General features: G+C 33.9%; 2 protein-coding genes, 1 long non-coding RNA gene and 1 pseudogene across 5 annotated transcripts; 3 read left to right on the plus strand and 1 right to left on the minus strand.

The window, feature by feature from the left end:
* Positions 1-1783: 1783 nt before the first annotated feature.
* LOC131602998 (uncharacterized) lies at positions 1784-6808 on the plus strand. Of its 3 annotated transcripts, none has more exons than XR_009284215.1 (9): positions 1784-2447; positions 2740-2802; positions 2926-3105; positions 3259-3422; positions 3535-3623; positions 4542-4638; positions 4791-5841; positions 5970-6103; positions 6602-6808. It is a non-coding gene; the product is annotated as an uncharacterized LOC131602998 (long non-coding RNA). The 3 variants fall into 3 exon arrangements; XR_009284217.1 differs by having other exon boundaries at positions 5970-6068; XR_009284216.1 differs by having other exon boundaries at positions 4791-6068.
* Positions 6809-6813: 5 nt separating this feature from the next.
* On the plus strand, positions 6814-7530 carry LOC131605673 (ABC transporter I family member 1-like; annotated as a pseudogene).
* A 3283-nt stretch (positions 7531-10813) lies between these two features.
* Positions 10814-13827, minus strand: LOC131607674 (protein NRT1/ PTR FAMILY 8.3-like). Its single transcript, XM_058879652.1, has 5 exons — positions 13654-13827; positions 13417-13522; positions 13016-13233; positions 11980-12536; positions 10814-11883 (listed from the first exon to the last, which is right to left on the minus strand). The coding sequence occupies exons 1-5, from the start codon at positions 13696-13698 to the stop codon at positions 11061-11063; spliced, it is 1749 nt and encodes a 582-aa protein (XP_058735635.1). The 5' UTR covers positions 13699-13827; the 3' UTR covers positions 10814-11060.
* A 6518-nt stretch (positions 13828-20345) lies between these two features.
* LOC131603000 (SWR1 complex subunit 2) lies at positions 20346-25399 on the plus strand. The gene is made up of 8 exons (XM_058875234.1): positions 20346-20651; positions 20764-21069; positions 21775-21853; positions 21959-22078; positions 22197-22265; positions 23000-23042; positions 24089-24154; positions 24994-25399. The coding sequence occupies exons 1-8, from the start codon at positions 20427-20429 to the stop codon at positions 25181-25183; spliced, it is 1098 nt and encodes a 365-aa protein (XP_058731217.1). The 5' UTR covers positions 20346-20426; the 3' UTR covers positions 25184-25399.
* Positions 25400-26016: the final 617 nt, after the last annotated feature.

The following is a 26016-nucleotide window of genomic DNA, read 5'->3' on the forward strand; positions in this document are numbered from 1 at the left end:
TTTCTTCCATTCCTCCATAACATCCTCATTCTCATGTGACCCACTCAGAATCCTCTCAACTGTGAGCCGCTCCCATGGTGTTTGCAACTCCAACCGATCGGGTGAACTAAAATAAAAACAACATTGCGACCTCTAAATGGATGAATATCTTCTAATAAACTCTGCAAACAACATAAACAGTAACACATGCACATATCTCATTCGAAGAGCATACCTTCTTGGTTGTGACATTTTGTTCTTCAAACTTATCCCCGGAACCTGCACTTCTTACAGAAACAATGCCAAACACAGACTTAAGAAGACACAACCTTTGATTGCCAACACGTTGAAGAGTTATGAAATCCAACGTTTCTTTAATTTTAAATGCCAACATTATGTAACAATAACAATAATAGGATTCTTTTGTGGGCCTATTAACATATTAGGTCTAACAATTAAATTAGGTATTCTGCCCCAAGGCTAACCATCTAAGGCCCAATAAACTTTAATGTCATATTAACTTACATATATTAACAAACTATAAGGCCCAACATATATTTTTAACCTATTTAAACTATCTTAACTTATTATATTAACTTACACATATATATTCATTTTCCCTATTTTATTTAAGTGCCATAAAACCCAATGCGCAAGACCGACGGGTACCCGTGGTATGCATAATTCCAATATATTCAAATAAATATTTATCAAAACATCAAAAATATTTTAAAAAATTTAAGGTAGACAAATAACTATTAGTTGACCCAAATGACACGGCACCAACACGTACCCTTGCGCATGCACGGGTATCGCACTAGTTTTTTATATAAATCAACATTTTAAATTTTTTTATATACTACATTTTTGTATAGTAATGTACAGTATATAAACTGACGTTTATTATTATATTAATTATTGTTTAAAATTTTTAACTAATTTTATTATTATATTAATTAATAAACGTTATATACTATACTAAAATATATTATATAAACTAATGTTTATTATATACTATAATAAAAGATATAAACAAAATAATAAACGTTATATACTATACTAAAATAATAAAACGTTATATAAATAAAATATATAAACAGCATATAAACGTTAGTAATGTACATGTATATTACAGTATATAAATAAAAATAATAAACGTTATATACTATACCAAAATATATAGTTAATATACTATACTAAAATAATAGACGTTATCTACTACACTAAAATAAACAGTTAATATACTATACTATAGTAATATACGTTAGTTTATATAATATATACAGTTAAAAAACGTTAATAATGTACAGTTAAAATGTTAATAACTAAATTAAATAAAAAGTATTTAGTTTCAATGAAAAGTTGTAGCTCAGTTGGTGGAAATATTACTTGCTAACATTTTAACCCTTCCCTATTTATAGTCAGGGCTATTTGGCTAATTAGGAATGATATTTTGTTCAATAGGAAAAAAGGAAGTCAAGAGATTGTTGTGGGTTGAGTATCCCTTGTGTTCGCAAATTCTCTTGCTTATAAAAAAAAATTATATATTGGTTTGATGTATTTTTGTTATACTAATAATTTAATTATCTAGAATTATTTTTTCAACATGCTGAGATTTACAAATGCAACAATTGTAGTGTAGAGAAGGATCATTAACTACCTATAATTGACATAAATGAGCAGCAAGCAAACTTACATAGCACGAGATGGGGAATAGATTGTTTTGAACCAGACATAACACAGATTTTCCTTTGCAAGTGAAAGAAAGTACATAATCTATAATATAAGAAGGGAAATGGTTCTGGAAAACACCACTATGTCCCTGCTTCTATATCTGCCATGTGTCTAAAATAGGGGTATTTGTTGTCCAAAATTTACTTTTTCCAACCGATGATGTCACTTTGTTCCATTACAACTACATAATTACTAAATTTTGCCTTTGGTTGTCAGGAATAAACAAAACGCTGATGTCACGTAGCTCTTTTTGTTTCCAAATCAACCAAAGCAAACCTATTTTGATGCTTTTTCACATTTACTTCATCATATCACTTTTAATTTTCAAAACCCTTTCTCTTTCTTCATCCACAAACTTTTTTCTTCTTTCTCTCTCTTCCTCCGTTCTTCTTCTTTGTACCACCTTCTTCTTCTTCTTCTTACAAATTTGAAAGAAAAATATCTTCTGACACTCTTTCCCTCTCTCTCTCTCGTCCTTTCCTTCACTTTCTCTCTTCTTCCTCCTTCTCCCTCTTCTTCTTCCTTCTTCCTTCTTCCTACATATGCAATTTGTATTCTTTCCTGACACGGTTTGTTCTGTTGAGCGCTGAGGACGATGATGAACACGATGATGGTGATGTTGATGTTGTTGGGTTCGTGATGAACGATGTTGAACGATTTTAGATGAATGAGTTGAGTTGGTTGAAGATCTATGAAGATGATGACGAAAGTTACGAATCTGAATCTCGGGTGAGGTATTTCTGGTTTTTGTTCTTGATCTCTCTTCCTCTCTCACGATTCTGAAGGGTTTTGATTTTAAGGGAAATGATGAACAAATTGTTTAGGTTTTTTTATGAATATTGGGATTTATCTGTGTTTGAGGTTTTGATGTTTGATGAACAATGTTCTTCTGATAATTTCTGAAGGGTTTGTAAAATTGGGAAAATGATGAACTAGGGTTTTGGTTGTTTTTGCTCTGCAGCTGTTATCTTGATGATTTTTGACCTTATCCATTGTCAATTCTCATTAACATGACTTTTTTTCCAGATCCGACCCTTCCACGGGATTAGGGTTTCAGGAGATCTCGGTCGCAAGTTCTTTTCCAATATGGTATGTTTCAAGTTCCAACCAATGTTTTGTTGTTCTATAATCTTCATTGTTAGATTGTTGTGTTATGAATCTTGGTACAAAGACTATTTACTTTGGCTGAACCGACTTTTGGTTTTTGTTTAGTTTTGTTTTCTGCAGGAACTTTTTGTGGTGGTTATGCAGATTGGTTAGCAGAATTTTGTGGGAAGTGGCGGTTTGTCTTTTAATTCTTATGTTTGCTGATATTTGCAGAGGGTGAAGTCAAAGAAAGAGCAAAAAGAGCTGTAGCAGCTGCTAGCAAATGGAGGGAATACTCATGGAAAGGTGATTGGAACCGGCATTGTGTTTGAATTTTTGAATTTGTGCATACAAATATATGGTGATTTCGGTTTTTGAATGGTCTAACTTGAATTAGATGTGTGTACATGCCTTTGTTTTTCACTAATTTGGCTTGAATTGGATTTTTTTTTTGTGTAGAATTGTGTATGAAGTGATGGCTTCTTATCGTATTGGAAGTGAATTTGAATTGTGACATGGATAAGCAGTGACTTGGTTCTAAAATTGCATATGTGTTGTGACTGTTTTGGATTATATAATTATGCAGTATGGATGACTATGACAGTTTCATAAATATCGTAATGGTATTTCCTGGTTTGTGTGATATATACTTTGCATTGTTTATGGTTCCTCCATACTTTGAAGTGATTAACTACATACATTTGTTGATTAAACTGCATGTGTTTATTATCTCAGGTTAAAAAGAGAGCTTGGATACACGGTATTATGTAGAAAAGTTTGGTGCATCATATCCAGAAGAGATTGAGAGGATTAAGAAAGATATAGTAAGTTCAAGCAGTATTTTTGGAATTATTTAGCAACATGGCCATGATTTAAGACCAATAGTGTGCCTCTTCCTGCATTTACTTGATTTATAATAACTCCTTCAGTAGGGATGTCAATTGCATCTGTTAATGGGGATCCCTGTGGGGAATATCTGTGCGGATATCCGAAGTTGGGGATTTTTTTTCCCGCGGGGATGGGGATGGAGGGAAAAGTTCCCCCGATAACACTTTGGGGCGGGGATTGGGAAAGTATCCTCCGTCCCCGTGGATTCCCCGACTCCGAAGATATATGTTAATTTATATATTTTATATATTATATAATTATATAATTTTACAATGTATTAGAAAATGAAGAGTCATTAGAAGTTATAGATTTGTCACACATAATCAACCACGTGCGCTGGACGACATCGGTATTGTGGTAGTAAATTAGTGGAAGCACGGTAGCAAGAAGTTATGTTACTATTTATTTATTTTTACATAAAAAATATTAGCAACATCAAGTTCTTTTGCTTTTTTTATTTATTATTGATGCAAGATGTATTTTGATTTTTTTTATAAAATAAAGACGCAAATATATGCGTTTTAAAAAATACGGAAAAAAAAAACAAAATACTAGTGTCATAGTTTTGATCAAAAAGTGTAGAAATTTTCTTAAAATTCGATCTCCGTGGATATCCGTGGGGATCTGTGGGGATGGGGATGGAGGGAAATATTCCCCCGTGGCGGGGATTGGGGATGGGGATGGGGACTAAATTTAGGGGCGGGGCGGGGAGTGGAGAAGCATCCTCCGAACAATATCTGCCCCGTTGACATCCCTATCCTTCAGTAATGATTTTCTATAGTTACAAAAAATTGTGTTTTTCTATACAAGAAACAAATTCCTCTTTTAATAAAATTCGTCACAATTATTTGCAGTAATTCAAAATGGCATGAAATCAGCAGGTCATGTTTTGGTGATGCAACAAATTTTTCTCTACAAGATATGCTTGCATGATTATTCACCTTGGCATTGGTATGTGTTATGATCCTTCAGTCATTAAACGAACCGTTATAATTTGTTCATATTTTACTCCTCACATAGAAATGAAATGTCTTTCATGTGGTTCTGAGTTTTAACCCTTTCTTATTAATGTTGTTTTATCCTAATTGTTTTTTATGCTGCAGCAATTTGGCGGGATGGGTGGCGACGATGTAGTGGGTGACGATTTTGATGACAGTGATGATGAAGATAAGTATGCTGTACAAATTGTGTGATGCAGCAATGCATGATTAAGTAATAGTACAAGATTTTACGGTGATAATGCATCAAAATTAAACATTATATATATATATATATATATAATATTGAAAGGGATGTTAATCTTGGGTGGAATGAAGATCTTACTCTTTCTGTTATAGATCTTAATCACATTGTTTCAATCGTAAGTAAGTTAATTGTTGCGCTGTATCGGTTAGTCTTTCTTTAATGATTGAGTTGACTTGAACATCAAGCTATTTAGTACAAAATGTTGTTAAACAGTGGCGCGCTATAGTACTTTAGCATAGCAAAATATGAAAAAATTGTTGATTGTCAAATGTGTTTCAAATTTTAACTTTATCAATTGGGTTTGTATATGAGCTTTTTGATCATTGTTTCTTGAATAATCAATTGCATGATTCATAGGATGAACAGTAGAAGCTTAGAACATGTGAATTCAAAAAGGATCTATAAGAATTCTTTTTCAAATTTTGGATTTTGATGTTAAAAGCTGAAAATTTGACTTTTGTTTCAGTCATTTGACTTTTCTAGGAGATTGATTTCTGAACCCTTTAAATTTCTTGTCATAGGAGAATTCTCGATGTTTTGATTCTGATTGCAACTAAATATCATAGAAAAAAAGCTTAAGATAAAAGGGGAAAAATGATTTTAAAGGTTAGGAGCTTATAGGGTAATTGGGAATTAGGTTATTGCTAAAAGGCAATGGAGGAAATATCTTCGAGTGTTGCAGTATTGTTTATGTTTAGAAATTTGATTCAGAAAGATGTTGCAGTTACTACTCGTATGGAGATAACCGGGTTAAAGCTAATGGCGAATACTGCGGCGGCTTTGATGTTAAATCCTGCAGGTGGTTTGAAAACCGTCCTGATGTTGGGCCGCAACATCAGATTATGGTATCTGCGGATGTAAAGGAGAATCAAGTTGGGGCAGCTGTTGTTTTAAAAATGGTGATTGAATGTGAGAGTAATTGGGGGCTTACAGTGATTTTCTGAAATTGGTTATTTCAATTTTGAAAATGTTTAGATTTCTGTTATTTCATATTGATTTTCTTTCATTTGCTTTGTTCTTTTTGTTGAATGAAACAGACTCCTTTCACTGCTGATCTCTTGACAACATCAGGAATGCAGTTGGCTATGTTAGTCCAACCTTTGGCGCTTTCACACCCATCCGAGGATCCCATTCAAGTACCAATGATTATTCCTTTGAAGTTTCTATAGTTGTGCGTAGTATTTTTTGAAGTTCTACCATTATCTATTTTTTTAATATTATGGAGCATTCATTTAGTAGGGTGACTTACGTGCATTTCACATGTTATTAGTCTTATCTATGTAAATTAAAAATTGGAATTTATCTTTATCTTTGGCAAATGTCTGATGATGTTTTAAGGATTCATGAACTGACAGCCTTCGGAATTCTTTGTTCATATTGTAACTTGCCGTGTCTTTCTTATTTTTGCTTGTATTTATTTAGAGAATGTTAAAAGTATTTCTCTTCTTTCAATTTTCAAGTATTTTAAACTGTTTATGCTTGAACTAAGAAGATCGGTGGTCACTGTTGAGCCGATAATTAATGTATTCAAATCATAGTTTGTATGTCTGTAGTGGAAGATATACATTATAGAATAAAGTTTGTGTACTTCGTGCTTTGTTATTTCTAAAATGTTTCTTTTTAATAGAATTTTGGTGTAATAACTTATGAATATCTAATGCTAATATAGGTCCGTTGCTCACGTTGCAAGGCTTATGTAAATCCCTTTATGAAATTTATTAATCAGGGAAGACGCTTTATCTGTAATTTATGATAACATTGAAGAATAATGTGGTGAATGATGGTCATTACATTTATGAAATTACAATTGTCATCTACAATTACAATTACATTCATGTTGGCCATTACAATTTCTAATTCAGGTTTTCCGGTCCTTCTGCAGGTGAAATTCTTTGGAATGGCCACATGACATTCAAAAATCTCTAATCTTCCAACAGTATAAGCATCAGCTTAACTGGATCTCCCTCAAGAACGCAATTAAAGAAAAATTCACCATTGTAGAAAATATTCAGTGGTTTGAACTTCTTGAAGGCAAGCAAGGGAAAGCCATGCCTGCACTAGAGATAATGGGACTAGAAAAATTGGCCAAGGAAAAGCCAAAGATGCTTTTAAGTGGCCAGCAGAGAAGATTGCAACTTGCCTGACTGCTCGCAATTGATCGCTCCATTTGGTTGCTAGACGAGCCTTCAGTTGCATTAGATGATGAAGGTGTAAAGTTACTCGAGTACATTATTGCAGAACACAGGAAACAGCGAGAAATCGTGATTGTGGCGACTCATTTACCCATTGAGATAGAATATTTTATGGTCTTGAGGCTGCCACCAAGGTTTCCAAGGAGGATGACACATACAGATATGATTGGCCGCCCGGATATTAGTTAATTCTTACATTTATTCATAATTTACATTAGGACAGAATTAATTTCTAAAATTATTAATTGGATCATTGGTGACATTTCATTTACAAGATTCTCTACTTAGTTTTCTTTGAAATACAGTATTTTTGAAGTAGTGTCTAACTGATCATGCTTGTATTGTATTCTGCTAAGAATGAGATAAATGTGTATCTGCTGAATTGAATGAAAATAAACAAAGTGTTTGTTCCATCCACCTTTTGCACTGGGACTTGTGATGGATTGTTTTGATACTATGCTGCACACATATTTTCTACTTGAGATCATCTGAGTTCATGTATATAATCACTTAACATGTAGATTTGTTCACCAACAACCAATCATTTATATAATATAGGGTTAAATATGTTTTTGGTCCCTATAAATAACCCAAAATCTTGTTTTAGTCCCTATAACATTTTCGTTCAAGGAATGATCCTCATAAAGTTTTCCGTCTCTAATTTTGGTCTCTGCCGTCAACTTTCCTTAACGGAATTTGACGTGGCATGCCACGTGAAAACAGCTTGGCCAAAATTTAAAACGCATTAGATTGAGGGGGTTTTAAACATCCTCTAAATAAACCCAGAAAATTTTAGGAACAAAGTTCTCACAGACATTTCATCAAACACCTTAGATGCACCATTTAAAATTGCAAATTCATTAACAAATTTCATTAAAGCCTTCACAAATTTATGGATATTATAACTTACAGGAAGATAAATGGCACAAGCCCTCAAAATTCCTTTATTGGGAACTATTATAGCATCTTCAGAGAGCATATATTCGAGTGTTGTACGATCCTTCCTAAAAAAATTGAGTAAAGGCAGGCAACAAAATGTGGAGTAGCGCCCAAAATAAAACACACAATGAATACTTTAGACTTATTAAAGCATGGCATATATGATATAGCAAATCAAGTTAATGGTTACACCAGTAGCTAATGAAATATACCAAAACCGCAGGTTCTGCCACGGAAGCATGCCATCTTGTCCAAAATAGAAAGGTTCTGCTATTAACAGGTCAACCTACAGATCAAACATATAAACATAGATATTCAGAAATCATAGCAACTCAAAAGCATCTCAGATATTTACACTGAAAATCTATTTATAGAACCAAAGTTAAACACACTAATAAGTAATTCCGATTTTAAGCCAGAATAAGATAATCTGCTATAGACTAAAATCCCAAAGTAATAAATAAAAATAAATAATTCCAAATATAAAAACTAAAACAAAACCAATAAACATATATGAATGACAAAAATAATTATCAAATTTACACAAGGTTTATTACTAGCAAGAAAGAAACACAATCACATTTGCATTTGCGTACAATAGCCAAATAAAGCATTTGAAAAGAAATTTTATATTATTATTTCATATGCAATCATGTTTCATATAAAACATATTAAAGTAACACTCTGTTTGCTAGATTAATCACTTCAGTTCAATTCTATGATACATGGGCCTCTTTGTTCATGGGGAAAGTCATTTAAATATTTCATGTATGCTACATAGGCATGAATGAAGTTATCTATTATGATACATTTCTAAGAGCACTTAAATTAAAATGCATGTTCATACAAATTAAAGCCATGCCAGGCAAGTGGAATTAGGTAAGTTCGACTCTGGTTTGTATCATGCATGGTTAACTTTTTCACCCGCTTTTATGCAATTAGGTGACAGATTATTTGCACTGACAGCAGCTTGCATATATTGGAGTCCATTTTCCTTCAGCCCTGGAAAAGATGATATAACATGTGGTGCTTCTGAAAGCTTTGCCACGAGAAGAGGTAAATACACACTATCATCTGCCACCAAGCATAATGAGCGACTTCTTCCCTGCAACTGTAAAAATTGCCAGTTATTGTAATCAAATAGAATACGTTGAATAAGAGGAAGAGCAAAAAGGTGTTTTTATTTACAATTTATTCCTTAAACAAGTGAAAGATCATATCCTATATCATGAGGGGGAGGGATGGATATCTTACCACATTCTCTACTGCTTTCAACATTGAAAGTCTCCATCCTTTGTCTCCATAGATTGCAGTTCTTTCTGGCGGAATTACAATCTGAAAATCCCCGGGCGTTAATCCATGATGCAAAACCTCAGATCTTGACACTTGGGTATCTAAATCATATGAGATGCGGGTATTGGTTCGGTTTGTATTGTTTACAGGTTTGAATTTGTGAAGGCTTTAATGAAATTTGTTAATGAATTTGCAATTTTAAATGGTGCATCTAAGGTGTTTGATGAAATGTCTGTGAGAACTTTGTTTCTAAAATGTTTGGAGGTTTTAAACCCCCTCAATCTAATGTGTTTTAAAAATTTTTGCCCAACTGTCTTCCACGTGGCGTGCCACGTCAGCTTCCGTTAATGAAAGTTGACGGCAGGGACCAAAATTAGAGACAGAAAACTTTATGAGGATCATTCTTTGAACGAAAATGTTATAGGGACTAAAACAAGATTTTGGGTTATTTATAGGGACCAAAAACATATTTAACCCTATAATATATAATTATTAATTTTGTTGTCTTGCTTGTGTTTTCTATTGTGATTGATCATGTTAAACATCATATGTCAAACACTACTTTATTTATAATGCAGTATACTTATGTTCTCCAATTTCAGACAATCATTTGCCCAATTCAGTCTTCCAATTATGTATGTGATTTACGCAAAGATGGATATGGGGTTAACATTTTACAAAATTAATGATTTTTTATTTAAATAACTATAAATATTTTCTAAACTTAATCATCATATTTTATTAATTATTATTTTTTAACGAAATTTTATTTTTCAAAATTCGAGTCTAATTTATTTAGTAAATTAATAAATTAGTTATTATTGTGTCTAATATATATTTATCTATATATAATATAAAATTATCAAAATATTAAAATTAAAATTTTAACGGGTCAATTTGATCTAAATATGAAATAATACAGTATGAATACACACGGGTACTTATATGGTACACGCTATATGATACTGATATATATATATATATATATATATATATATATATATATATATATATATATATATATATATATATATTAACACATTTAATTAAATATTGGTACACGACTATTAACAGATTTAGAATATTAACGGGAACACGAAGTTATTGATCAAAATAAGGAATATTAACGGGAACACGGAGTTACTGATCAAAATAATGAATATTAACGGGAATATGAAGTTACTGATCAAAATATTGAATATTAATGGGAACAAATTTGGAATATTAACGGGAATACAAAGTTACTGATCAAAATAATAAATCTTAGCGGGAACATGAATTATTGATCAAAATATTGAATATTAACGGGAACATGAAGTTACCGAATAAAATATTCAATATTAACAAGAACATGAATTACTGATCAAAATATTAAATGTTAGCGGGAACATGAAGTTACTGATTGAAATATTAAATATTAACGAGAAAATGATGTTTATCGATCAAAATATCTCAAACTTTGGCCGAACCTATTCAATTTTTTTTAAATATATTACACATTTATTTTTAGAACATTTACCTCTGCAATAATATCACTATTGAACAAAATAATAAGGCCACAACGGGTACCCGTGCGTCCGCACGGGTATCACACTAGTTACAATAGAATATTCATATGTTATATACAGAACAATCAAGACAATGACCGAAGAAAACATCAAAACATGATTCTACACTCTAGTCCAAATCAATGCCTGGAAAATCCTAAGAAGCTTTTTTCTTCTTGTACTTATTGGCTGAAACTATATACACCAACATATTTAAGAAACTAAGCCCAGCTAGAAGCCAGAAAAAATAATCAAGATGACCTTTGTTCAAGTTATCCGGAATCCATCCGGGTTTTCCGCCTTGTGTAGTGAAGTAAGTTACAACAGTAAGAATGAAAGAGCTCAAGTAATTTCCAAATGAAGTTGTCAAAAGCGAGAAAGCAGTGCATAAACTCCGCATTGCATCGGGAGATTGGTCATAGAAAAACTCAAGTTGCCCCACATTTGTAAATACTTCTGCTGCTCCAAATAAAAAATATTGAGGTATTTGCCATAATACACTAATAGGTACAGCGACAGGTTTATCAACAAGCTCGAGCTCTCGTGCAAGCTGAAGACGCTTAATCTCCACAAAAGCTGCTGCTAACATGCTAAAGATTGAAATAAAAAGGCCAATTCCCATTCTTTGCAACTCTGAAAAGCCTCGTTCTTTGCCAGTGAATTTCCGTGCAATTGGAACTATAATTCTGTCGTAGACGGGAACCCAAAAAATAACACTTATCACATCAAAACACGAGAGTGAGGCTGGAGGAATTTTGAAGGAACCAATACTTGTGTCCATCATAGTTCCTTGTTCCACAAACATTGTGGACAGCTGGGCATAAACAGAATTAAAAACAATTCCAGCAGCCCAAATTGGAAACATTCGGATCAATATTTTCAATTCCTCCACCTGTGTCACAGTGCAAAGTCTCCACAGGTTAGAATTGTCACCGCTTTTCCTCTCAGCATCAGACACTATAGCTGCTCTGTCGAGACACCTTCATCAAAACAATAGACATCGAAGAACATCAGTGGACCGACCAACTATTACTTGGACAAGTTAATAGTAAACTCAAAGTTAATTAAACAATTACCTTAGCTCATCGCTATGTTCCAGTGTCCTACTTCCAAGAATCGCAGATCTCTTGTCCGGTGTCTCGTACAAGAGACTACTATCCTCAGGGACAACCAGTCGCCGCTTCCGAAAAGATGCTACAACAACTTGTAACATTCTTGTAATAGGGCTTCCGCCTGGTTTTTGAAATCTGTAGAGGGGCGTGCCTAAAAAGAAGCTTCCTATAGCTAATCCCATAAATAAAGCAGGAATGCCAAATCCGATACCCCAGCCTGCATTTTCTTGAGTCCATACAATAAAAGTGCTAGATACAAAGGCACCAATGTTGATAGAAAAGTAAAACCAGTTGAAAAAGGATCCTTTCTTAATCCGTTCTTGAGGATCAGTATCATCAAACTGATCCGCCCCAAAAGATGATACGCATGGTTTAATACCACCGGTACCAAGTGCAATCAGGTAGAGACCAAATAAGAAGATAGCATATTGTGCTGGAGTAGCTGGAGGGCACACCGAACCAAAACAGTCTGCAGGCTTCAATGCCGGAACCGATGCAGAAAGAGTCAATGTACACATTCCCTGCATGAAACAACTATGTTACTATAGATTGAAACATGTAAGGGAAGATATTAAAACAACATAGTTTAAAGAAGCAAAAGATGCGCAGAAGAAAATGATGACAAAGAATACCAACATGCTGATACAAATTCAAACAAAAAGAACACATTCATTGGAAATTATATTCAATCAAAAGAACACCTTAATTCAATGTTAAAAACTTCAATATATAGTATAATCAAATCAATGCAATCATGGAAGGAAGAAATTTGGATGATAGTACATTCAAAGTAGGTTTTCATATCATCGTTTTTCCAAATTTCTTTGACAAAATTTGCTTTTCTTTAGTCCATATTTCTTGACTTAGCACATAAATCTTATGCAAATATGAAACCTTGATACAATGCTTGCATGTTTTTTATGCACTATAACAAGAATGAGATGTGAGTGGAGAATCATTAAACTATGAGAATAAAGGCTTATTAGTATGTAACGATTACAATGAAATAAATAGCAGAAAAAACAGCAATAGTCCAGTATCTCCCCCAGTAAGAATCAGCTAGAACGGCTCCAACGAGTGGTGTAAGATAACAAGTTCCTTGCCAAGTGGTGACATTTCTTGCAGCAGAGACATTTCCTTGATGTAGTTTGTGAGTGAGATAGGTAACAAGATTTGATCCAATGCCATAATATGCCAAACGTTCGCAACATTCATTGCCTGTAAAAAATGTTAAACACACCAGATACATTACTTGATATACATAAGTGAAACAACAAGGACGATCAAGTCCACATGCAACAAATTCCGCCATAATGTTTTACGCAACACCATATTTATATCCAATTCCTTAATCTCGAGATCTTTCTTAAATAAACGAAAGGAAAAGAAAAAAAAAGTTACCTAGAATAAATGGACAAGCTTTCCAATTTCCAGTATTGTGCCTGAGAACAGGCCTCCCTTTAAAGTCAACTGAACCATCTCCTGTGTATTGGCTGCTCTCTTCATCCTTCAGATACAAAATAACCAATTGTTCATCACAAGCAATATTGTAAATCCTTAAGGTATTAAAATTAGTGGAAAAACATTTCATAACAAGTATAATATTTGAAGAAAAATGTAGTTGAGAGAAAGTGGAACCTGAAGAAGAGATTGTTCCACAAGTGATGAATCATTATTCTCCATAGTTGTGTTGAGAGATGAGACGCTACAATTTCCTTTTTGAAGTTGTGATAGTGTTTAATCAAAGAAAAGTCATGGTCTTGGGTTTGTAAGACACGGAAGATGGAAAATACAACAGAAAAATCGAAACGTCAACGTGAACTACATCAGCAACAAACGTGAAGAAAATACTCCCCCCAAATTCTAGTTGGAAAAAAAAAATTACAGATACATATACAACTAAAATATAGATATGACATTTTAAGAAAAGTATTATTTCTTTAGGAAATTTGAAATGATTATTTAGATAAAAAGCATAAAAATTATTGAAATGATATAAATTTTAGTAAATATTTTTTGTAAGTTAAATTTAAAAAAGTTTAAATGACATAAAAAGTAAAGAATTTAAAATTCTTTCTTCAATATATAGAATATATAAAATGTTAAATTGTTTATTATTAATTTTTATCTATTATTTGGATAATAAATATGAAAAGTTATTAAAATGATATAAATTTATGAAATATTTTATTCAAATTAAATTTAACGAATTTCAAATGACATCCATAAAAAAAAAATTTTAAATTATTTCTTCACTGTATAGAATGTTAAATTATTTATTATTAATTTTTTAAAATTTGGAAGATAATTATCATATTTTATAACAATTTAAAATTTACCCCAAAATGTTTTACAAAATTACAAATAGTTTTTTTAATAATTTTTAAACTTTACAAATTGGTCCCTTAAGATTTTCAAAAAATATAAATTATTATTTTTTATATTTTAAATTTATAAAAATGACCCCAAAAATTTAACAATAAATCATTTTAATACTTCGTCCTAACAAAAAAATTTAAAAATGAATGGGATTTCAGTTGAATCATTTGAATTATGTAAAATTTAGAATTCTTTAATGATTCTCAATTACCTCATTCAAATACACTCTAAAATACTTTGATTATTCTTGATGGGACCTAAAAAAAATAATAATGCTTTTGGTCATTTCTAATCTTTAATTTATTAAGACTATTGTAAATTTGGCCTCATTACCATTGTTTACTATTTTTAATCACAAGGACAATGTTTGCTAACCATTTGACATATTTTGAGGTCCTAAATAACTTAGATTTTAGAAGTCGTTCGATCTCTGCCTTAATCTCCAACATGACCTTTGGTGCAAAACTTATTGGCATCTGATTTATTGGTTTTTTGTCAAATTGAATAAGCAGCTTTAACCCTACCCACTATCGGCCAAGCTCGGGCATCTCATCGTAATCTTGGGCAAAACAGTCCTTAAACTTTTACAGCATTTTAATTATTTGTATTCTTAGGCTTAGGTTGATTTTGGAACTAATATAGGTTGGTCGTTTGATCGTCCCATCCCTTAAGTTTATCTCTTCTAAAGGATCCTAAGCTTGCATTGTTTTGGTTGAAGTCATCGGGTCATTTTCAAACCCCAACAACTCATCTTCATTGATGCAATCGAGCCTGCGACTTTCTAAAGTTGTTTATTGGCCATTTTGGCCAGCTTTTACAGTTTTAACTGTTATGGATTTGACAACGACCTTTGGTTGGACACATCCTTTAGGGCCTCTTTTAGTTTATTCTCAACCACATAGGCCAAAATTCAAGCATGTTAGCTTGACTCGTGCATTAATGTCTTTTGAGTCAGATCATTTATTATGCCCATTTGTTGTCTCATATTCCCACATAAACCTATGAGTGGGGTGTAACTTAATTGAGTAGTAGACATCATCTCTTAGGAAGGAAAATCCAGTTCCAACTGGAGTACATGGAGATATGCTCGCCAATCTTCTGTCAAAGTTACTCCTGTCGATATGATTCACATATGCCAAAATGTAACTCTGATCAACCTCTATGTTCTCGACAATGTCATCAAGTTTCCAAATGGGGATGCGCTGATGCATAGTCAAACAGACTGCCCCCACTCCATGGATTCATTCCTTAAACCCTAAACAAATAAAATAGGTTTAGAGGTTATTCCTACGACCACTTCTACCCGAATGATCCCTAGGGTTTTGTTAGTTTCCCTCTCATAACTCAACAAGATCATGTTGTGAGGCTGTAAATATGTGTTGTATTTTCCAATTTTTTCCAGCAAGGGGTGAGGCATTATGTTGTTACAGGCTCCACCATAAATAGAACCTTGTGTATGCCTACATTCTCAATTTTAACCCTTATAAATAAAGGCTTTAGATGTTGTTGCATCGACATATCAGGCTGCTCAAATATGGCCTTGTCTTCTTCGACGGAACAATCTTTCATTATATAATAGCATAAGGGTTTGTGCTTCAACGGTTCTTTCGTCAATTCATTATCTTCTTCGTTGGTTACTTCGGTAATTGTATCATACTCAATTAGTAATACTAAGGTCATGTAACAAATGATGTATTACCCAAGTTCTAAGCCAGAATCGAAGTTATCATTAGCCATGTGCTCATTTTGGTCATTTATGGGTCATTTCTCCCTAGGCATTGCCACAATTTGTACAGGGAGGAATATCCTTTGTTTCACAGGTCTTCTGCTAGACTGGCCTTCATTAGTGGTTTGAACAGTACCACCCTTAGTTGAACTTCCTGCCTCCAAGGCAACTTTCCTATTATGTTGATGTCTCCGACGTTGCGTCTTGGTCATTTGATTCTTGCCCATGTACTTATTAGAAATATAAGAATATTTCTTTGAGACTTTTGAGTTATATTGGTACGATGACCCCGTACCAACTTTGATTTATTGCCATTTGCGTTGATCAATATTAGTTTTCTTTGTAGGCCTGACCCATTCACCTACAGGAACATTGGATGATGGGACTTAGTTATTACTTTTTTGTACTCTGTGAGGGCTCCTCTCTTATCGAAAATAAACCTTCCTTGCTTGTCTTGTTTATCAGACCTCCTTGGTTTGTAAGCCCAATGTTTGATTCTTTCCACCTGTTTGGCACCTTGCTTATCAAAGACTGAGTTGCATTAGGGGTAAAGCATAACCTCATAATCTTTGAACTTACACTTGTTCAGGAAATCTATAAGCTCCTCTTCGGCTCTAGGGTAGACCACTTTTACTTGCTCATTGTAGTCGACCATGTTCACTTCACCAGTTTTGGTGTCAAAACCATGAGTGACATCGACCATCAATGTCTCCACGTGCTCAGAGGGCATCTTCTACTTTGGGATTTGAATATGCTTCAATTAATGACCTTTGTTTCTCAATAAACTTGAATTTCCTTTCTTTTAGTGCATTCTGAACCAAATCCCTGAAAAGGACACATTGAGAAGTTTTGTGACCAAGAAAATTATGGAATTTACAAATTCCTCTTTGCTTTCTTTGTTCCAATGGCAAAGTTTTGAGTCCCTAAGGAACTATGATGTGGACATCATAAACTAAAAAATTAAAAAATTTGTCAAATTAAGTTACATCAAATGTATATGTTTTTGTGACAAACTTGTCATTTTTGCTAGGTTCAACGGGATTCTTCACATTTGAAGGTTTTAATAACTTTAATATGTAAGGTGGCCTTGGCTTAACTTTTCCAGATTAACCTCACTCTCTTTGATACAATTAGTGTCGGATACGTGGTTAATTTTTTCAATTTCGAAGTAGGTTTCCTTTTCCTTTTTATGGTATTTGCTTGACCTAGCCTTTTCAACCTTTAAGCATTCAACTAGTCAAAATTTGTATGCTTGTTGGGTCATGTCTCTTAAGTACTAGGAGTCTAACTTTTTTCTAATGGAATAGTCTAGATCCCCTATAACCAATTCGACTAATTCATGTTCAGGAACTTGAATGAAGCACCTTGCTTTCAATTTCCTAAACCTATTGAGGTAATCATCTATTGATTCAACTACCTTTCGTCTCACACTAGCCAACTCTTTGAGGCTAATATTGAACTGACCCATGTAAAATTGTTCATGAAACACCCTCTCTAGTTGGTTCCAACTACATATGGAACGTGGAGGTAAGTTGGTGAACCATGTGAAAGTATTTTTAGTCAAAAAATTTGAGAATAATCTCATCTTCAAATTCTCTTTATTTTCTATGTCTCTCGCCTTTGACTGATATTGCGCCACATATTCGACAGTGGACTGATTAGTGTCCCCTACAAACTTAGTGAACTTGGGGACTTTCCAAAACCTTGGTAATTCGGTCTGTAATACATAATCAGATAATGCATAATTTTTTTTGGCCAATGCAAGCCGAGATTGAGGCCATTCTGGGCTATAATTTGTTTGACCAAGGTGGCTATGTTATTTTGCCCTATCAAGTTATTTTGTTGGACATTTCTAAAAAATTGTTTGCATCTTGATTCTTATGCAATAAAACCAACTCTTGATGATTTCGATCTCCATTATCCCAAATTACTCTAGGTGTTGATGTTGCAACTTGTTGGGGCATGAATTGATGTTGCCCTTGATTATTAGTTATCCCTACGAAATTTAGGACTTCTAAAGTTTGACCAGGCCCCAGATTCTAAACTTGGGGTGTTGGCCAAAAAGGCGCTTGAGGAGTGCCAAAGAAATCTACTATACGTCCCATTTTGTTGGGTCAACTGTTGATAAATATGGTTAGTATTTTGAATTAAGGGATTAAACACAATGCCAATTTGTTGTGTTAACATATTAACCATCTCATGATTGCTCTCATTCATGTGTTGTCTTACAGACATGAGGGAACCAGTGGTTAATGTAGGCATAACTTGATGTTGTGCCCCACGATCAGGGTTGCTTATTGTAGATCCTGATGCTAAACGTGGATTAATAGAGGACAAAAATGGCATTGCATTATTCACATACATCAATACAGTAGGATGTAGTCCTGCTATCATTGCGGTTGGCATGTCATAAGGTTATTCTTTATCGCCATGGGGTAATGAAAAATTCAAGAGAGATGAAGGCCTTGGGTCTCCTAGATTTTGTGTAACCACAAGGGTAGTTGGAACACTAGAAACTTGTGGTGGCAAAACCTCCACTCCTAGAGATATAGGCGAGGTTGATACATTGCATATCACAGTAGGATTTTCCCCAAGAGAAGTCGAAGTTCCTATATGACCGGTCATCAATCCGACTGGTTGTTATTTGTTTGGAGCATTATTTTGAGGAAGAGAATTGTTCTTTAGACTTACCATTTTAGCGAGAGTTCTACCACTTCTAAGACGCATAAAAATCTAGACATTGAAAAGCTTTTTTCATTTAAAGACAAAACTTATAGTAAACCTAAAACTTTCCTTACTAAAAGTTAAAATATTGCACAAAATGGTCCCACTGGGCTTGATAATTTATTCCCTGGTGTTTTAAAAAACAATCACAAATTTATTTCACTTAAGAGATTAGCTCGAAAAATCTCTGAGACATATTGTGCAAAAAGGGATTAGTGAGAAAAATGTATTTGTTTTGGGTTTACAATGCTTAAAGAATAAATAACTGGAAATAGACAATAAACTTTGGGCAAAGATAATAGACAAGACACGAAGTAAATGAAGTAAATAATATTTAATGTAATAGATTTGCATAATGTTTAAAGGATGGACGCTTACTCACATATCTCACAAACTACTTCGCTCGATGACTTGTGTACTCTAGTTCTATAGAGAATCAGTGAAGATTTGTGACCCTGACTATAATGCATAAGTTTGCATTATATACTATTACAAAGATAACCGTTGACAGCAGTTAAATCCTAAAGATCTGACATGTATCCCATTACTTAGGCCTCCGTGCTCTAACTTGCTTCCACACGTCTTCAAGGGTGTAACTCCGAGAAAATCATGTATTATGCCGATAATTGATGTTGATAATTGCTTTGAACTTGTCAGCTGCCTTCAAGAACATATGTTTAGTTCCCCACAACACTTATCGAAGCATATATGACTTTTAGACTTTAGAAAATATGATAAGTCTTAGAATATCTTGTAACCTTGTCGAACCCAACCTTTCTGTCGAAAACACTTTTCAAGATTTTGGACATGTTTGAAAGAAGGGGTGATCCCAATCTTGTGGATTTGTTCTTGAGAATCTTTTAAATCATGTTTAGCGTGTTCGTCGAACGCTTTAGGCCGACGTAGTTAATAAGTCGAAGTCTTTTTCAGTTGAGACTACCTAACACTTAGTATTTTTTACCTTGGCTATCAACATTCTTCGTTGACTTTTCTCCAACTCGAATTTCCCAGGCTAACAATCTTATGATTCCCTTATTTCCTATTGTTGGGGTTTGTCTTGTTTGTCATAAGGTGTGTTTGAATACATTTGGAGAACACACAATTCACTGTAGGAAGCTTCCAAGCCTCAAATACCGACACGACCTTGTTATAGATGTATTGTTTCATGTATTCTGACGCAGAATATATGTTAAGAAAGAAACACCTGTGAATTTCTTGATTGACACACATGAGTGGAGATTGACACTTAAGATAGCATATGTACTAATATGGACGTGTAGGAGGGAAACATGCTTGTGGGGACTTGATTGGAGTTTCTTCACTGAAGGGACTGAGGATTGAAATTTTACCGTGAGACATACAACTCTCAAAATTACTTCAAATAAATTGGTCAAACATGAGAAAATTGGTTCGGACAGTCAATATAATTTAGTATCATGTCTTTTCAAAAGGAATATTTACTTTTTTTTACAGTCTCATATTTTAAATTGAATATCATACTAATACGAAAAATTACTCGAATATGTGAGAGTTGGGGACGAGAATATTTGGCGTAAGGGCAAAAGCAGAGATCGTTCGGAAAATGGAGGAAAAGACTTCAGGCGAAAACGAGAAAGCTGCTCTTCTACTCCTGGATCGTGCATCTCGAGCAACAAGGGGCAAACGTCTCTCGAAGCTTCTCGACGACGAAGTCGAACAAGACGAATTGTTCTGGGGCCAAGACGCTCTCAAAGATGAAGAAGAAGACGATAACTACCAAGAGGAAGCCGAAATCGCCGACGAATTCGACTCCGATTTCGACCAAGACGTATGCATATCTCTCTCTCTCTCTCTCTCTCTCTCTCAAACTCACTCACAACAATTAACTAATTGATTGAATTTGAATTAAACTAATTTTTTCATTTTGTTCATATTCTCAGGAGCCTGAACCTGATGAGGAACAACCTCAGGTTGATGCCGATGATAGAATGAATAAGAAGAAGCGGTTGATAGCTCCTGGGAAGACGTTGACGAAGAAAAAGAAAAAGAAGAAAATCTTATCTAATTTGGAAAATTCGATAAAAATTGGTGATGAGGGAGATGATGATAATAACAAACCTAGTGTTTCTGGGGAACACCATGATGATGCAAAGGAGATTATGGTTAGGAAGTCTACTAGAACTTCTGTCATTGTGCGACAAGCTGAAAGAGAAGCCATTCGTGCAGCTATCCAAGCAACCAGCAAGGTAACTACTTATCTCTCTATGTCAATGTGATTAGGTTTTGGCCCTTTTTGTATTATCAGCTTAATTGAGTGTTTATATAAGGATATGTTTGGATATTTCAAAACGAACTGAACATAATGGAATAAAATGAAGTGAAACGAAGCAGAGCGGAATGAATATTCCATTCCATTGTTTGGATATTTTAGGATGAAATGTATCAAAAATGTTATTCCAATTCCACCCAAATCGGACGGAACAAAAATGAGGGTAAGTAGTATAGTTTGAATGCATTCCAATTTCCATCATGTTCCACTCCATTCCATCCTCTTTTTACCAATCCAAACAATGAAACATAATCTTATTCCATTCCATTCTGCTCCACTCCATCACATTTCATCAATCCAAACATAGACTACTAAGTGTGTAGCTATCATATAAGTGTGTAGTGTAACCTATTTCTAAAACAATGGATAATATAAAGTCAAATTGTTTTCTTAAGCTATTTTGGAGAGCTTGTGAAAATAAGCTAAAAAAAGCTTATGGGCATGTCATAAGCTGGTTTACATAAGCTTTCTCAAATAGTTTTACAAGTGCTTGTACTAGTAGATAAAATCAAATAAGTCAATTCAAAAAATCTTTATTTTGAACTGTTCGTGTTATCATTTTTTGAGCAATTATTATGGTCTGAATTTTTTATATATAATTTTTGGTTTTGCTTTGGCTCAGCCAGTAATAAAAAGGAAGAAAGAAGGTGAGGAGAAGAAAATGTCACAAGAGGAAATGCTTTTAGAAGCTGCTCAAACAGGTTGATATTATAAATACTTAACATCTACTCACTTATTATTATCTTTGCTTGCTTGTTTGTTTTAATTTTTAAACTGATGTTTCAATTATGTTTTTGGCTCTGCAGAAATTATGAACTTGCGGAATTTGGAGCGAGTTTTAGCTAGAGAGGAAGAAGTTAAGAGAAGAGCAATTGTGCATAAAACTGTCTTTAATGGTCCACAGATACGCTACATTTCACAAAATGGTTAGATTTTTTTATAAAAAAGTGAAATAATAGCGTCTTTGGATGCTACATTTCATGTGCATTTAGTTCGGTCATACTGGTTGTCTTGTTACACATAGCAATCTGTTGTTTTTTCCAGGTTGTAATTATCTGGAGTTTGCTAACGAGGCATCATTTCACTCGGATATTGCTACAACACCTCAAGAATGTGCGTCCCGTTTCTTTGTACATAAAGCTTACAATATGTGAAATCAAATTCCCAGAGAAATTGTTTTGGAATTAATTTTCACCATACATTTTTTGTTTTGCTTGTTATTATTACTTGTTGTAGATTAGACTGATGAAATGATAATAAATGACAAGATACAGTTGAACATAAATGTTTCGGAGACCAAGGGGTTTCAATTGGGCTGTTCAAAGATAACATTTATCAAATTTAGTTAGGGTTAGGAAAGGATGATAGATGGATGGTAGATGAGAGTATAGTAAGAATTCAGTATGAAGAAAATACCCACAACTGAGTGCTTTAGATAATTAGGGTCTATCTTACAAAAGGACAGAAGTTCCAATTGATAATAATGTCACACATGGTATACAAACAGATCGATTGGAGTAGAGAAATGTTTTAGGTGTTTGTGTGACCTCTAAGTGCCTTATACCAACTGCTTCATTAAGTTGAAAGTTAGGGTAGCTACTATGTGGATGATGAATGACATTGTTTACCAGACTACCGCCTCATGCCTTCATAACATGTGGTGTTAAAGGTGGCAAGTTGGCAACCTCTTAAAAGTGGGTAGGGAAGGACAAAAAACTAGTGATAAGAATGGAGACTATTGAGAAGAATTTGAAGTACCCAGCTTTAGGAAATTCTAGGTAGCAAAATAACTAATTTTTTCAATTGTTTTTTTTTCACTTATATGATCTATTTCTATTTCTTTTCAGATCCAGAACAACCTGTTTGTGTGATTACTGGTTTGCCTGCCAAGTAAGAGCCTCACTTTCCAATGTTGTGGTTATTGTTTTATTCTTTAGTATTGTGGTTAGAATGCGAGAGAGACACTGTGCGCAATTTGGAACCACTTGATAATTGTTTATTTTCCATACTATAGTTTATGCACATATATGGTTTTTGTCTTTGGTTTCTTTTGCAAGTGATTTAATCTTTAAAAAATAAACAAATTGGCTGAGTAGATTTAGGATTTTAAATTCATTTAAAATTAGATATTTATGGGAAAATGCTAATGGGACCTTACTTTGGAAATTATTTTCTATAGATGGGGTTATATAGTACAAATTGTGTAGTATTTGGCAATAAGGGGTCAAGCATTAACAGTGGGTTTGTTCCAAGATGAGAAAAAAAAATACATTCACAGTGGATTTGTATCATGGTTATTCATTTATTTTGTATTTAGAGGTTGTTCAAGAGGTTTTAGCTCTAATGTTGTTGAAGTTACTAGGCTTTATGAATTTATCTTGGTTGGAAATCATAAGGATAAATATTTGGAGAGGTCTGATCAGGAAGACTTTTTGGGTTGTGGATTAAGACGCTCATAATCTAGATGGTTTCTTTATGGCCTTTTATTAAAGTTGTTAAAACATTATGAAGGGTGATTCAGTGAAGGTTTTCTCTGACTCTTTTTTAATGGTGGAGTTGTAATTTGGTCAAGTGTAAACACATCTTTATGAGTCATGTATCCGACTTATTATTGCCTATGCAACTCAATTCTTGTTCATTATGATGAAGAATACAAGTATTTTATTCTTCATACCAAAAAAATAGAACTACGACTCCAACTTTATTTTTCCCTCAGCCGAATCCTATATTACTTTCTCTGATATCTGATAGTTCACTGTAAATTGCTAGAAATTAGTGTCCTATGGTATTAGCAAGCTGTTGCTGTAAGTAATATACATCTTTTACCATAGGATTTTCTTTTCTGACTTTGAAGTCCTTGGTTATGTTGTGTCTCTGAATGCCGTGATCCAAAGACTGGGCTGTACCTATTGTTAAGAAGTTCTCTCTCGATACAGGTACCGTGATCCAAAGACTGGGCTGCCATATGCTACAAAAGAAGCTTTTAAAATAATTCGACAACGGTATGACCATTCTTGATTGCTATTAACCTTTCTCTGAATGCATGTTGACTTTATCCTATTTTCTCTTTCCTAGTAATTTTTCATAATAGTATGTGAATGTGATTCTTTTAATAGGAGTATTTTACAAAAACATTGACTAAAAAATAATTTTTTATGTTGCTATTTTCTTGCCAATCTCTCATATTTGTTCCTCTGCAATGGTTTGGTCTAATGTTAGAAGGAAGTCTGCTAACCAGTTCTTCCCACGATAATGTTATTATTGAATTACTAATGCTATCAAATTTATTTTGAATGCCAAATAGAATAGCATGAAATTTCAAATCAACGAACAATATGTCATCTGAAGAGAGAAAGAAGTGATTGACAAATTGATGCTCAACTTGCATCATTTGGACTGTATTTATATATTATTTTTCTAATAATTAGTATTGAAGTACATGGCACATACTAAGCAAATGGACGGGTGGGGTGTTATGCATAAAAATCATGCATATGGCTTCACCCAACTGCTCAAGCTTTTGGGAGAGATGGTTTAGACACGGCTTTAGAGCTTCCACACCCATGAGATTGTGTTTGATCCTATTTATCATTGTTCTTATAAATATCAAAAAATTAATTTCAACATAATGTAGGGGGGGCTTGTTCGTTGTCTGCTGACTCTACGCATCAAGCTCTAAGGGCTATTGCTTGAGAGTTATGTTAGATATAAAGGCATTCATGTGGGATTAAGGCTTTATTTAAGAAAAGTGTTGAACATTGAATGTACTTTTGAGAGCATGTAATCAAGTGATTGTTTTTTAATTGATTTCATTTGACATTGATGGGGTATTGTTTTGCAGCATTGTGGATGAAAGTGCCAACTCTAGAAAGGAAACTAATATGGGAGGCTTATATGATTCAGTTTCTGGATGTGGTTTTCCAACCAAGCGAAAGAGATCAACAATGCCCGATAAAAATATACATCCACATGATCGGTCCTTGGCTCGCTTTCGTAGAATTCCTACTTTTGAGGATGAAGATTCTGACTGACGACTGTCTTAGTTTTTTTTTGTCTTACTCTTTTAGGTTTTAGATTTTTTTTTTTTAAAATTTTCATCCCCGTGCAACGATTATGCATGATTTTAATTTCAGCGCCAAACCATGAAAGAAGTCATGTTGTGCTACGTCTTGGCTCTTAATTGGACCCGAGGTTGGGTTAGTAATAGAAACCATGTATTTAAGGCCCGATTTAGTGTTGGCAAAGCAGTCTTGAGTCTCCTGTGGTAAGTTTTTTTAAAATTGACCCTGGTCATTTTTTAACATGGGGAGTTCACCACACTTGAGTTATATTCATGATATATCCTTCCTTTTACAGTGTCATTTATGTAATGAGCTGGTACGTCTTTGTTATTTATAGTACAAGAAACAAGAGGAGTGAAAGGAGTACGAGGATAATAGACTAGAATTTGCCTTTTTAAGACTATGCTTGAATATCTAATGTTGTGATGGGATACGGTACCACAACAATCAGGTCCGTCTTTCGATTGCTGGGGTTAGGGCACATATCAATTGCCGCAATGTGATATCATTGTGTCACAAGTTTTCATTATACTGGTGTGGCAAGTTGGGTCACAAGTAAATCGGGCCATGATGTCTTATGACCTTGGCACGATATCATCTGGCTAAATTTTTGTTGACATTTTCGTCGCATGATCGCACCACGTTCCTTCTTGATTGTTGCATGATTTTAATAGGAAAAATCTTCCTTCCAGTTAAGCACATGATTACGCCACAATCCCCCTAATGTGATATGATTTTAGGAGTCATTCGTCCATTTTTTCCCCGAAGTCTTTGTGTGTTTTCATTGCCTCCTGTCACGTTAT

This window comes from Vicia villosa, linkage group LG5 (assembly GCF_029867415.1).
Source record: "Vicia villosa cultivar HV-30 ecotype Madison, WI linkage group LG5, Vvil1.0, whole genome shotgun sequence".
NCBI lineage: Eukaryota > Viridiplantae > Streptophyta > Magnoliopsida > Fabales > Fabaceae > Vicia > Vicia villosa.